This window comes from Lolium rigidum, chromosome 4, assembly GCF_022539505.1.
Source record: "Lolium rigidum isolate FL_2022 chromosome 4, APGP_CSIRO_Lrig_0.1, whole genome shotgun sequence".
Classification (NCBI taxonomy): domain Eukaryota; kingdom Viridiplantae; phylum Streptophyta; class Magnoliopsida; order Poales; family Poaceae; genus Lolium; species Lolium rigidum.
The window spans coordinates 117,716,470-117,731,670 of NC_061511.1; the positions used below are offsets into that span (position 1 = coordinate 117,716,470).

The 15,201-nt window shown below is 43.9% G+C and overlaps 1 protein-coding gene across 1 annotated transcript in view; it reads right to left on the reverse strand.

Moving 5' to 3' along the window:
* Window positions 1–10,624: 10,624 nt before the first annotated feature.
* The window catches only part of LOC124705337 (GDSL esterase/lipase LTL1-like), a 7,618-nt gene continuing 3,041 nt past the window's right edge, over window positions 10,625–15,201 (reverse strand). Inside the window, exons 2-4 of the mRNA XM_047237072.1 lie at window positions 11,542–11,873; window positions 11,198–11,440; window positions 10,625–11,116 (exon numbers count right to left, since the gene is read on the reverse strand). Coding sequence (XP_047093028.1) covers window positions 10,625–11,116; window positions 11,198–11,440; window positions 11,542–11,873 — 1,067 coding nt within the window. The remainder of the gene's footprint in view (window positions 11,117–11,197; window positions 11,441–11,541; window positions 11,874–15,201) is intronic.

The following is a 15,201-nucleotide window of genomic DNA, read 5'->3' on the forward strand; positions in this document are numbered from 1 at the left end:
ACCGTTCATCCTTGTGTTTGTTTCAAATAACCTTGCTAGCCTAAACCTTGTATCGAGAGGGAATACTTCTCATGCATCCAAAATCCTTGAGCCAACCACTATGCCATTTGTGTCCACCATACCTACCTACTACATGGTATTTATCCGCCATTCGAAAGTAAATTGCTTGAGTGCTACCTTTAAAATTCCATCATTCACCTTTGCAATATATAGCTCATGGGACAAATAGCTTAAAACTATTGTGGTATTGAATATGTACTTATGCACTTTATCTCTTATTAAGTTGCTTGTTGTGCGATAACCATGCTTCGGGGACGCCATCAACTATTCTTTGTTGAATATCATGTGAGTTGCTATGCATGTCCGTCTTGTCCGAAGTAAGAGAGATCTACCACCTTAATGGTTGGAGCATGCATATTGTTAGAGAAGAACATTGGGCCGCTAACTAAAGCCATGATTCATGGTGGAAGTTTCAGTTTTGGACATATATCCTCAATCTCATATGAGAATAATAATTGTTGCCACATGCTTATGCATTAAAGAGGAGTCCATTATCTGTTGTCCATGTTGTCCCTGTATGGATGTCTAAGTTGAGAATAATCAAAAGCGAGAAATCCAAAATGCGAGCTTTCTCCTTAGACCTTTGTACAGGCGGCATGGAGGTACCCCATTGTGACACTTGGTTAAAACATGTGTATTGCAAAGATCCGATAGTCCAAGCTAATTAGGACAAGGTGCGGGCACTATTAGTATACTATGCATGAGACTTGCAACTTGTAAGATATAATTTTCATAACTCATATGCTTTATTACTACCGTTGACAAAATTGTTTCATGTTTTCAAAATAAAAGCTCTAGCACAAATATAGCAATCGATGCTTTCCTCTTTGAAGGACCATTCTTTTTACTTTTATGTTGAGTCAATTCACCTATCTCTCTCCACCTCAAGAAGCAAACACTTGTGTGAACTCGTGCATTGATTCCTACATACTTGCATATTGCACTTGTTATATTACTCTATGTTGACAATTATCTATGAGATATACATGTTACAAGTTGAAAGCAACCGCTGAAACTTAATCTTCCTTTGTGTTGCTTCAATACCTTTACTTTGATTTATTGCTTTATGAGTTAACTCTTATGCAAGACTTATTGATGCTTGTCTTGAAGTACTATTCATGAAAAGTCTTTGCTTTATGATTCACTTGTTTACTCATGTCATTACCATTGTTTTGATCGCTGCATTCATTACATATGTTTACAAATAGTATGATCAAGGTTATGATGGCATGTCACTTCAGTAAATTATCTTTGTTATCGTTTTACCTCGCTCGGGACGAGCGTAACTAAGCTTGGGGATGCTGATACGTCTCCGACGTATCGATAATTTCTTATGTTCCATGCCATATTATTGATGATACCTACATGTTTTATGCACACTTTATGTCATATTCGTGCATTTTCTCGGAACTAACCTATTAACAAGATGCCGAAGAGCCGCTTGTCGTTTTCGCTGTTTTTGGTTTCGTAAATCCTAGTAACGAAATATTCTCGGAATTGGACGAAATCAAGACCCGGGGTCCTATTTTGCCACGAAGCTTCCGGAAGACCGAAGAGGAGTCGAAGTGGGGCCACGAGGGGCCGCCACCATAGGCGGCGCGGCCCGGGTCTTGGCCGCGCCGACTCGTGGTGTGGGGCCCTCGTGTGGCCCCCACGTTGCCCTTCCGCCTACTTAAAGCCTCCGTCGCGAAACCCCCGAGGCGAAAAACCACGATACGGAAAACCTTACCGAGACGCCGCCGCCGCCAATCCCATCTCGGGGGATTCTGAGATCTCCTCCGCACCCCGCCGGAGAGGGGATTCATCTCCCGGAGGACTCTTCACCGCCATGGTCGCCTCCGGAGTGATGAGTGAGTAGTTCACCCCTGGACTATGGGTCCATAGTAGTAGCTAGATGGTTGTCTTCTCCTCATTGTGCTTCATTGTTGGATCTTGTGAGCTGCCTAACATGATCAAGATCATCTATCCGTAATACTATATGTTGTGTTTGTCGGGATCCGATGGATAGAGAATACCATGTTATGTTAATTATCAAGTTATTACATATGTGTTGTTTATGATCTTGCATGCTCTCCGTTATTAGTAGAGGCTCTGGCCAAGTTTTTGCTCTTAACTCCAAGAGGGAGTATTTTATGCTCGAAAGTGGGTTCATGCCCGCATTGACACCGGGACGAAGTGACGAAAGTTCTAAGGTTGTGTTGTGCTGTTGCCACTAGGGATAAAACATTGATGCTATGTCTAAGGATGTAGTTGTCGATTACATTACGCACCATACTTAATGCAATTGTCTGTTGCTTTGCAACTTAATACTGCTAGGGGTTCGGATGATAACCTGAAGGTGGACTTTTTAGGCATAGATGCAGTTGGATGGCGGTCTATGTACTTTGTCGTAATGCCCAATTAAATCTCACTATACTTATCATGACATGTATGTGCATTGTTATGCTCTCTCTATTTGTCAATTGCCCGACCGTAATTTGTTCACCCAACATGCTTTTATCTTATGGGAGAGACACCTCTAGTGAACCGTGGACCCCGGTCCATTCTTTAATACTCGAAATACAAATCTGCTGCAATACTTGTTTTACTCGTTTTCTCTCGCAAATAATCATCTTCCACACAATACGGTTAATCCTTTGTTACAGCAAGCCGGTGAGATTGACAACCTCACTTGTTTCGTTGGGGCAAAGTACTTTGGTTGTGTTGTGCAGGTTCCACGTTGGCGCCGGAATCTCCGGTGTTGCGCCGCACTACATCCCGCCGCCATCAACCTTCAACGTGCTTCTTGGCTCCTCCTGGTTCGATAAACCTTGGTTTCTTTCTGAGGGAAAACTTGCTGCTGTGCGCATCATACCTTCCTCTTGGGGTTCCCAACGAACGTGTGAAATACACGCCATCAGTAGCCAGAAATAAGGGTGTCAAAAAATCCAAGAAAAGGAATATTTCAATTGGGCTGTTTCTAGCCATCTGGACCTTCAAACTATCCCGCTGGACGCCTTTTGATTCGTACAATTTCAGCCCATTCCAAAACAGGAAAGTCCTATGCCTCGCAAAAACAAAAAAAAAACAAGGAGATTCAACATATAAGTTTGTTTATGTAAAAATAAAGATTTAATTTATCCCTTTGCAATAGCTCAGAGCAAAATACACTGTTTATTGTCTGCAAAATAATCAAGATATCACATGTTTCTTAATACGGGGAGGCTGACATCGGGGACCCATGCGCCAGCAGCGTCGTCAACGTTTTAAAGGCGGCAGGGATGGAAAGAAAAAATAAACCAAAAATCTATTGGTACAAAATCCAAGAAAAGAAACATTTTTCGTTCTGAGAGGATAACATGCGAGACCCATGAGGCAGCAGCATCCTCAGCGTTTAATGTTAGAGGCTGACATGTGGGACCTGTGAGCCGCCAGGCGTCCTCAACGTTTTAAAGGCAGCGGGAGATCGAAAGAAAAAATAAGCCAAAAATCATTTGGTATTCAAAATCCAAGAAAATAAACATTTACCGTTACGAGGGGATGACATGCGGGACCCATGAGGCAACGAGCATCCTCAACGATTCCAAGGCTGCAGGGGATCAAAAGAAAAAAAAGGAAATATCCGGAAATTAATTAGGGGTTCAAAATAAATCCATCAAAGGAAAGTTTTATTGTTCATAGAGGATGACATGTGGGACCGACACCGCCAACGACGTTCTCATCGTTTCAAAGGGGGCATGAGATCAAAAGAAAAAGGCAAGTAGCCGTAAATTAGGGGTAAAAATAACTCCAAGAAAGGAAACTTCTATTGTTCGTAGAGGATGACATGCGGGACCCATGAGCCGCGACTTACTTAAAGTTTCAAAGGCGGCATGAGACCGAAAGAAAAAGGCAAGTGACAAAATATCAGGAGCCAAAGATAATCCAAGAAAAGAAACTTTATTTACATAGAGGATGACATGCGGGTCCCATTTTGCAGCAGCGGTCCCAACGTTTCAAATGCGGCTTGAGATCAAAAGAAAAAAAAGTAGCCAGAAATTAGGGGGTCAAAAAAATCCAAGAAAATAAAGTTGATGGACATAGAGGATGACATGCGGGTCCCATGAGCTAGCAGCTTACTCAATGTTTCCAAGGCGGCAGGGGATCAAAAGAAAAAGGAAATAGCCAAAAATCAGAGGGTGAAAAAAAACAAAGAAAATGAACTTTTATAGTACATAGAGGATGACATGCGGGTCCCATGAGCCAGCAGGTTCCTCAACGTTTCAAACGTGGCATTAGATCGAAAGTAAAAGGCAAGTGACCAAATATGAGGAGCCAAAAATAATTCAAGAAAAGAAAGTTTTATAGTAAATAGAGGATGACATGCGGGTCCCATGATCCTGCAGGTTCCTCAACGTTTCAAACGTGGCATGAGATCGAAAGAAAAAGGCAAGTGACCAAATATCAGGAGCCAAAAATAATTCAAGAAAAGAAACTTGATTGTACATAGAGGATGACATGCGGGTCCCATTTAGCAGCAGCGGTGTCACCGTTTGAGAGGCTGCACGGGATCGAAAGAAAAAGGCAAGTGACCAAATATCAGGAGCCAAAAAAAATCCAAGAAAAGAAATTTTATTGTACGTAGAGGATGACATGCGGGTCCCATTTTGCAGCAGCGGTCTCAATGTTTCCAAGGCGGCACAGAACCAAAAGAAAAATGAAGTAGCCAGAAATCAGGGGTGAAAAAAATCCAAGAAGAAAGATTTCAATTGGGCTGCATCTGGACATCTGGGCCTTCGAACTATCCTGCTTGGCCTTTTGACTCGTACAATTTCAGCCCACTCCAAAACAGGAAAGTTCTGAATTTTCTAAAAAAAACAGGAAAGTCCTATGCTTCGCAAAGACAAAAAAACAAGGAGATTCAACATATAAGTTTGTTTATGTAAAAATAAAGATTTAATTATCCGTTTGAAATAGCTCAGAGCGCAATACACTGTTTATTGTCTGCAAAATAATCAAGATATCATATGTTTCTTGCACGGGGAGGCTGCCATCGAGGACCCATGAGCCAGCAGCGTCGCCAACGTTTTAAAGGCGGCAGGGGATGGAAAGAAAAAATAAACCAAAAATATGTTGGTACGAAATCCAAGAAAAGAAACATTTTCGTTCTAAGAGGATGACATGCGGGACCCATGAGGCAGCAGCATCCTCAGCGTTTATTGTTCATAGAGGCTGACATGTGGGACCCGTGAGCCGGCAGCGTCCTCAACGTTTTAAAGGCGGCAGGAGATCGAAAGAAAAATTAGCCAAAAATCATTTGGTAAACAAAATCCAAGAAAAAAAACATTTACCGTACTGAGAGGATGACATGCGGGTCCCATGAGGCGACGGCATCCTCAACGATTCCAAGGCGGCAGGGGATCAAAGGAAAAAAAAAAGGAAATATCCCGAAATTAATTAGGGGTTCAAAATAAATCCATCAAAGGAAACTTTTATTGTTCACAGAGGATGACATGTGGGACCGACCTACCAACAGCGTCCTCATCGTTTCAAAGGAGGCAGGAGATCAAAAGAAAAAGGCAAATAGCCAGAAATTAGGGGTCAAAAATAACTCCAAGAAAGGAAATTTTTATTGTTCGTAGAGGATGACATGCGGGACCCGTGAGCCAGCAGCTTACTCAACATTTCAAAGGCGGCATGAGATCGAAAGAAAAAAGGCAAGTGAGAAAATATCAGGAGCCAAAGATAATCCAAGAAAAAAAACTTTATTGTACATAGAGGATGACATGCGGGTCCCAATTAGCAGCAGCGGTCTCAACGTTTCAAATGCGGCTTGAGATCAAAAGAAAAAGAAAGTTGATTGTACATAGAGGATGACATGCGGGTCCCATGAGTCAGCAGCTTACTCAACGTTTCCAAGGCGGCAGGGGATCAAAAGGAAAAGGAAATAGCCAAAAATCGGAGGGTGAAAAAAACCCAAGAAAATAAACTTTTATAGCACATAGAGGATGACATGCGGGTCCCATGAGCCGAGCGGGTTCCTCAACGTTTCAAACGTGGCATGAGATCGAAAGAAAAATGCAAGTGACCAAATATCGGGAGCCAAAAATAATTCAAGAAAAGAAACTTGAGTGTACATAGAGGATGACATGCGGGTCCCATTTAGCAACGAGCGGTATCACCGTTTGAGAAGCGGCAGGTGATCGAAAGAAAAAGGCAAGTGACCAAATATGAGGTGCCAAAAAATTCCAAGAAAAGAAAGTTTTATAGTACATAGAGGATGACATGCGGGTCCCATGAGCCGCAGGGGTCCTCAACGTGGCATGAGATCGAAAGAAAAATGCAAGTGACCAAATATCGGGAGCCAAAAATAATTCAAGAAAAGAAACTTGATTGTACATAGAGGATGACATGCGGGTCCCATTTAGCGAGCAGCGGTATCACCGTTTGAGAGGCTGCACGGGATCGAAAGAAAAAGGCAAGTGACCAAATATGAGGTTCCAAAAAATCCAAGAAAAGAAAGTTTTATAGTACATAGAGGATTACATGCGGGTCCCATTTAGCGACAGCGGTCTCACCGTTTGAGAGGCGGCGGGGGATCGAAAGAAAAAGGTAAGTGACCAAATATGAGGTGCCAAAAAAATCCAAGAAAAGAAAGTTTTATAGTACATAGAGGATGACATGCGGGTCCCATTTAGCAGCAGCGGTATCACCGTTTGAGAGGCGGCAGGGGATCGAAATAAAAAGGCAAGTGACCAAATTTGAGGTGCCAAAAAAACTCCAAGAAAAGAAAGTTGATTGCTCATAGAGGATGACATGCGGGTCCCAATTAGCAGCAGCGGTGTCAACGTTTCCAAGGCGGCAAGGAATCAAAAGAAAAAGGAAGTAGCCAGAAATCAGGTGGTCAAATCCAAGAATAGAAAGAATTTTGGTTCATAGAGGATGACATGCGGGACCCATGATCCTGCATCGTAAACGGCTCGATCGGAGAGCGTTGAACGAGATGGCGCGATCAAGAAAAAAAACAATGCCAGAGAGGCTGCCATCTGGGCCCTACATCCCTCGGCGGTGCGGATTTGCGTTGACTCGGCCGGTGAACCCGAGAATTCGAGATGCACCACGTCCCGGGCCACCATACGCAACGTTTTGGCCGTTTTCGTCGGGCTAGGTGGCCTCAAAAACGAGAAAAAAAACATTTTGACATGCACAACGGACAGACCCAAAATCGTCGGCCATGGTACACCAGCAACCACGGCGTGACTTCAACTTTGTCGACCATGGCAAATTTTCTTGTAGTGCCAACTAGGATATAGAAAGAATATTTCTTTTTTTCTACAGAATCCACATCGCTCATATATTGCCCATATTTCTTCAATATTTCAACTAACCAATTACTCTCAACTACTCTGTGTTATTCTTTTCTTAAAATGGACGGGCGCGGCAAAGCGCGCTTCTATGGTCTAGTAACAATGATAATAATGCAGCAACACTTAGCTCTAACTCACTTGCATGTAGGTGTCCGTTCCTAATATAGTTGTACATGCTAACAAGAGAACTTGCACAACATCTTTTATCATACCCTCCCATTTCACTAGGGTCTTATTAGGAACTAAGGATAATTGAGGATGACCCTTTCGAGACATCCGGATCAAAGCATTTACACTCCATGACCATACATAATCCTCAAGTTAAAACATGATTCCTTTGTTTCCCCCGAGTTATACCTCCAAGGGGTTCGCAGGTTTCACACAATAACATGTATAACATAGTGAAAATCAATAACAAACTCATACATATGATGGAGCAATATAAATTCATTACCAACATCATATTACCCGGGCCGTAACAAGCATTGCACGTAACACATATGCAATAACATTCTTGCACAAGTATTCTCAACACAAGCATCAGTCAATCCAATTGTGGTGCATTATTACATGATCAATCTCATCAAATTCCCATCCACCCCATATGCCTACAAAGGACTTCTCACACATGGTGATGTAGGATGAAGACATGTTGATGAAGATCGAAGTGGTAATGATGGTGATGATGATGACCTCCAATTTTCCTTTCTTAGACATGTTGATGAAGATCAAAGTGGTAATGATGGTGATGATGATGACCTCCAATTTTCCTTTCTTCGGGGTGGAGAAGATCAATTTGATCTCGACACCCTAGTTTTTGATCATGATGGCGCTCTCGACGCGAGAAGTTCTATGCCTCTAGAATACTTGGTTTTTCTCTATATGTAGGATCCTCATCAAAGGGAAGACTGAGGGGGAGGGGGCACATGGGCCAATAGGCTCACCATGGCACTGTCAGGAGTGGGGCCCGCACCATGGTGCCTCTTTGGCACCATGTTGGCCTTCTCATCCATCTCTTCGGCCCATACGGCTTCTTTCACATAAAAACTTCTCTAGTAATTCTCCTCGAGTTTAATCAGTTCCTTTCCTTGAAAAAAGACAAAACGAAGAATTTGCTAAAAAGCAGTTCCAATAGTTTAATTCCAAGTTAAGGTGTGATTTTGGATGAAACTACAAGAAAAAATACTTGGAAAAAAGATATAAATTTGAGATGTATCACCAGGGCGTTCATGTTCAACTCTAAAATTAGCAAGTACCTTACGTGTATGTATTTGTGATGTAGCGGTTTTGTGAATAACATCACACGTAGCACCCCCTCAACGGATTATCCTATCTATGTTGCTAATTTTTGTTTGCAATGTCCATGCACAACACCCAATGGCTACCCAAAAAGGATAATCCCAACAAAATTTCATGTTGCATTTCTTGGTTAAACTAGATATCCATTGAAATTACCAATGAAGACGGTTGAGAAAATACTGGCTTTAAAAATCCTTGACTCCATTACCATTACATAAAAGGATTGAAGAACCACTCTTTAGACAACAACTTGCCATTTATTTGAATTTAGGTGGTAATTTTATCCACCAAAAGGAATATTTTGGTGTTTAGCACGAGACATGGCATTTGCATAGTAGTACCCCTGGATCAGTTTAACCCAAGGGAAAACGATTAGCTAGCCTGGTTGAAGAATTTATCCAGAATCTTCATGATGAGACAATTATTTTGAACTTGAAGGTCAAGGATGACCAAACCACCTTTAGTCTCTCCTCTGCGCGCCATAGACCATGATACAAGATTGGTCCGTGTTACTTAAAACCCCTCCTCTCCAAAGACATTGTCTTATGTATTCTGCCCGATTGCTCAATAATCATTTTGTAAATCTTGATAATGTTAAGATAGAAAGTTAGAAATGCAAATAAGACTCAGTTAACCATCTGAAACTGGCCCCCGCATGTTATGAACTAGGACCAAATTTGAAGCCTCCTTTCAGTTCGTGTTACTATAGGCAAACAAAAGTTCTAGGGTTTAATTTAAACCTAGGGAAAGGTCTGCATGTGTAAAGGGAAAAGAACCAAGCTGACAAGACATGATAGTAGTGTGAACATCACAATTGTTTTCTAGAACAATAATGGTCTGAAGGAGGTTTGATTTATGATAATGAACTTTTATCAGAGTAGAGCTTGAGGTATGAAACTGGTGTGAGGACACAAGAGTACTAGGATCTTATAGAAGACCCTGGCGCAATGCATCATTGAGAAAAACTTGCACAAGATGAGCATGACGAACAAAACGAAGGGGGAGAGAGGTCCCTCTACCAAACACCCCGTGTGCATTTATACATTTTCCCTTGAACTTCATGTAGATTCAACCACACCATCTTTGTCCAAAGCCTTTGTACCTGACGATATACTTATAGGTAACTTAGTGCCCCCCCTTTATAGAACGACATGTCAAAATATAGCTTTAGCAACAAAACATCTTTTCTATGACATATGTGAATATAATCAAAAGCCCAATCAAGACAATCGTGATGCAATGACCTAGTTACGCTGTTTTCTGCCTGGGTGTTTGGTGTTTCTTATTCTATCATTTTGTTTGGAATTTGAGCAGAAGTTTCTTGTGAAACTCATTGCTGACTTCTACAAAGATAAGGCAAGTTATTTGGTGTAATCCCGGGAAAAGAGGCATCAGCAAATGCATTACTCGTATAGCTCCTGGCACAAGTTTGGAAAGAGACTAGCATGCAAGGAGTTACACACAAATGATCTCAAGATCCAAAAAAAAAACATTTGAAAAAAAAACACAATAGTAACATTTGCTATGCCACAAATAATTCAAGTCCAGAATTCATCCAAACATTAAAAATAAAAATAAATGTATGCATGTCGCTGCTTTTCACAGCACAATTAAATGCTCATAGCTAATTTTGCCTTTTTCGTGAATTTAGGTGTCGAAAATTTCAGTCCGGTCCCAATCAAATCGAGTCAAATTGTCATTCTGTCTCAAAGATGTTACTATCACATATATTATTGATCTCCAATTAACAACACACGAACACAAGTACACAACGCCACCATTCAAAACCGACCCGAGAACAGCGTGAACCACAGAATGCAGCAGCAAACCAAACAAGGCTAACGATCGACAATTAAACTGGTACTACTATGACTATCACGAAGCTAGAGTGTTGGAGTAGCTTGCTAGCTCTGGTCTGGTGCTCTCGTGAGACAGATGAATCAGTTCACGAGCCTGGCATCCATCTGGAGGACGGTGCTGAGGTTGAGCGGGCTGATGTAGTCGAGCGATCCGGTCATGAACTGGCTGACGATGATCCGGTTGGCGCGCTCCGTGGGGTGGTAGGCGTCCCAGAACACGTACTCGTCCCTGTCGGCGCACATGTTGGACGCCACCGTGCACAGGCCGACGCCGTTGTGCGGCCCCTGCCCGCAGCACGCCTCCTTGGCCGTCCTGAACCCGTACGCCGCCGGGTTGCTGATGAAGTCGAAGTGCACGCGCATGGAATTGGCGGCGATGTAGGTCCCTTCGCCGTACCTTCCGTTGAGCTCCGACAGCACCTGCGACAGCTGCGGGTTGAACAGCTCCGCCGCGCGCATCAAGTCCGTGTCGCACTGCCCGTCGAGGCTCCGGAGGGCGAGCTCTGCCGGCGCGCAGCCCAGCGGCCCCGTCCCCGTCACCAGCACCCGCCGCGCGCCCATCTCGTGCAGCCTCTGCATCCACGCGCCAGTTTCAGTTTGAGCTGGTGCGCGTCTACTCTGTTACCGCGGAAAAACAAATTAATGGGAGCTTACGACGAGGATCTTCTTGTACTCGGAGATGAGGTAGCGGACGAAGTCCGGGAGGGAGAACTGGCGGGAGCGGAGGGAGAAGGGGATGAGGTAGTAGTTGTTCACGAAGTCGTTGCCGCCCAGGGTGATGAGCACCAGCGCCCGGTTCACCACCTGCTGCGCCTGGGACGCGCCCACCAGGGCGCGCAGCTTCCACTGGTACTCCTGGAAGTACTTGAGCTGCTTGCTGATCCGCACGATGTTCACCTGCAAAATGTGCAACACACCCAACTTATATGCTCGCTCTTGCAGTACAAATTCACAACGATTAACTGAATTGACATTAAAACTGCATGCGGCCTTCATACAAATTGGATGCCGGTGTCGTTGAGGATCCCGACGCCGGCGGACGCGAAGTTGGCGCCCACCAGCAGCTTCGCGCCGTGGAGCTCCGGGGACAGGTACGGCAGCGTGGGCTCGGCGCCGAGCTGCTCGCTGATGATGTCCGGGATGTTGTGGCCGTTGGAGAAGCGGCCGGTGGCCCGGTGCGTCGGGTAGTCGATCCCGTACGGCGGCGAGTCGGCGCGCGCCGTCGTCAGCAGGTAGTTGTTGTTGCCGTTGTCCACCAGGGAGTCGCCGAACACGAAGAAGGCGCGCGCGCACTCCGACGGCGTCGCCAGCAGCGCGACGCCCAGCGCCACTATCGTCGTCAACAAACCGCAGCTGCTCAATGCACCACCGCTCGTCATCTTCGCGACCTCACGATCTTGCTGCACCGGTCTATCGATTATTTCACGTTTCGTGGGGAATGCACAAGACCTCAGGCTGAAGAGGGGCTATATATAGCGAGCGAGAGAGGAGTCGTCCAAGCATGTGCAGCCAGCAGAATGCGCCCCTTGCATGGAATTTATCAGGCCACCATGTTAGATACGTGCGCCGCATATCTGTAATGACAATTTGCCACTCCAACCCCCGGACCTTCAAAGCTGCTACTTTCTGCCCATGTTTCACTGTCAGTCTATCAGCGTCGACCAAGCTATTTTCGAATTTGGGTGCACCTACATATATCTCTGGCTCTTCATTGGCATGTGTGCAATTGCTAAAAAAAATGATCAGCGCCGAATCGTCAAAACGCTAGTCCTGACTTATCTTTTAAATTAACTTTCCATTTTCATTAACACCACGCTTCATCCTTTATTCTTGCGATGACAACATTTGCGAGAGAGGCATGATGCCTAAAGACCCTTGCGTTACGCTCCTTCCATAGATCCCATGGAACAAGCAAGATTGCAGATGTCGCTTCCTTCCTCGCCTTTCCATTATCAAGCGCAAGCTCCGTCCACCACTCATTGATGGATGTTTCATCAGCCCAAAGCTCCGGAAGGATATGGTGGCAACTACACCAAGCAAGGATCTCTTTCCAAATCTTCGTTCTAAAGCGACACTTGGAAAGAAGGTGACTCACCGAATATTGAACTTGGTTGCAAAAAAGGGTCATTTCCACAATTTTGCCAATCCCTATTTGGTAGGCGGTCAGCCGGCCAAATCGTATTTTTGCATCACCAATCAAACAACGAATTTGCATTTAGGGGGTGCCCAAGACCTCCAAACCGGAGCATTGAGAGAGAGGTGGGGATGATGACCTCAAATTGCATCTTGTAAGCCAACTTGACCGAGTAAATGCCATCACTTGTGAATTTTCAATGGATATTGTCGGGCGTATCGTGGGAGAGGTTTACACCGGAATTCAATTTCCAAAGCGTGACAAACTGTTGAATGTGATCAATGTCAAAACCATGTTGAATGTTGAGTTGGTTGACCCAAAAGTTGTTTTAAGCACCTTCTTAACCGTGCAATTCTTTCCTTTTGTTTTCTCAAAGAGCGCTTGGGTGTGTTGTCCTTTGTCCTAGATCCATCTAGCCATGGCGAGGTCCAAAATTTTGCCTTCTTAGTGTTTTCGACCGTCGGTATGGTAGCTGCCGCAAAGAGATCTCTATCATTTTCATTGCATGGTTTGCAAGGCCGATCCAAGGCTTGGTGTTGTCAACCCATTCAAGCCATAAGCTCATAACCATCTTTGTCAACGGTTGGAAGAAAACTTTTCAAGATTTGGGATGCCTAAGCCATCAAGTGGCAAATCGCCTCCCAATTGACCATGCATTTATGACTATTGTGTTTCAAAATTCAGACTTCACAATCGAACAACACGACTAAAAACATTGGGTGAATGCCAAAAAACTAAAGGGTCGATGAGTTTTTCTTTAAAGTAGTCAAGCTTTCTAGTGCTATTTGTTGAAAGCCAAACATGAAATGGAAATAACAATTTTTCAAAAAAGTAATAACTTGCATTTTAGATGACAAAATACTAAAGGGTCGATGAGTTTTTCTTTAAAGTGGTTGAGCTTTCTGGTGGTCAATTCACTACCCCGCTCTGAATGCATCTTCTCTACTAGCTGCAAGGCCAACAATCTGGATGTCGCTACCCGAGAACCCTCAAATAAGAATAGTATAGATATGTCAAAACGAGGTCTGCTTACACATCTTCCTAATCTTAAATGGAATGTAAGGAAGCTCTTAATAGACTTCGTTTACCTTAGTACCGAATGTGGTTTGTTAGATTCTGATTTATGTACGCTAATAATTATGCACTAACCAGACTCCATATCCTCTTATAACTATGTGTTGGTTGTTCAAGAAATCTAAGTGTCCGTGGTGTTAATCTTGATTTGGGCACCTAATCTTGCTTACTAAGTCCATCTTTAGTGTTATACTGAATTCCTAATTATTTTTTAGAACACCTAATTGTGTGAAACATATGAACTACCCTCACTTATAGACATTTCGGCGGAGGATTAAAATTTTGATATATGGCACGATGCACGTCTAGTGGAGCGAGGTGACATGAGTGTGGAACGTGACACTTTATGGAGACCCCTAAGTCACTAAATCGAAGGCCCACCCTATCCTAGTATGATTCAAATCTTGTGATAACAATGTATGGTTCCGTTCGGTATTGTTGACACTTGACAGTATCAGGTGTACTGTGCACAATGTAACATAGGCAGGTGTGCGAGGGGAATAAATGGATAAGTTTTCAGAAAAACTTACAAACTGCATGTGCGGAGTTTATATAGAGAAGAAAGATGACGAGGGTGTAGAGTGCACGACCATGAAAAGAGAAAACAAAGTAGGCCTATGATTTTCATAAATGTGCTAGACCTGCATCTTTCGTGTTCATGATTTAGAGCACAAAATCCATTGTAGTCTCACGTTGTCATTTACGAGGTTACATGAGTCGGGAAAGAGGCCGTAAAAAACAGGTAGAGATCCTCGCAACTTGCCAATAGAGGCACCGGTTCAGATGAGCTAGGTGCAAGCACAAGTACGGCAGCAGGAGCGATGCTGCTCTTCCAAAGGAAAAAAAAAAAAAAAACTTAGCCAAATGTGAGTGCGATTGATTGCGCCTGCAATGATCCATCTGCCTGCCTGCCTAGTTCACATCAGAAACCGACCTGAAAGCTGCGATCAGGTAGAGTTACATCCCAATACGTAGAAATTCCAGCTACCTCACGAGCTTCATTTAACCGCACCTGACGTGTTGGTGCCGTCCGATCTTAAACGGGCAATCTATGGCCCCCTCGCCAACTGTGAATGAGACAAGGCCAAGATGATCAAGGACTGCTGGCCAGTGCTCATCAGCCTCGAGCCTTCTTCTTTATCGAAAAATTACAGTGGATCCTCTCTAACAACCAGGTAGGAATTGAAAGTGAACAGAGAAGAACTTGACGACAATTTTCGTTCGGTAGTTTGCACCTCAATCGTGGACGAACATAATGGCTACCATATCAGTAAAAGGAGTTTGGTGAGGTGTGTGTAGTTACCCGTATGCGTTCAGTGACAGGAATGACAGACATGAGACACCCACCTGGTTACCGCCATCAGTCAGTAGGCCCGTGCAGTGCCTGAATCCACCATGAAGCGCCCCCTCTCCTTGGTTTCCCTTCCGCCTCCATCTCATTCTTCATGCC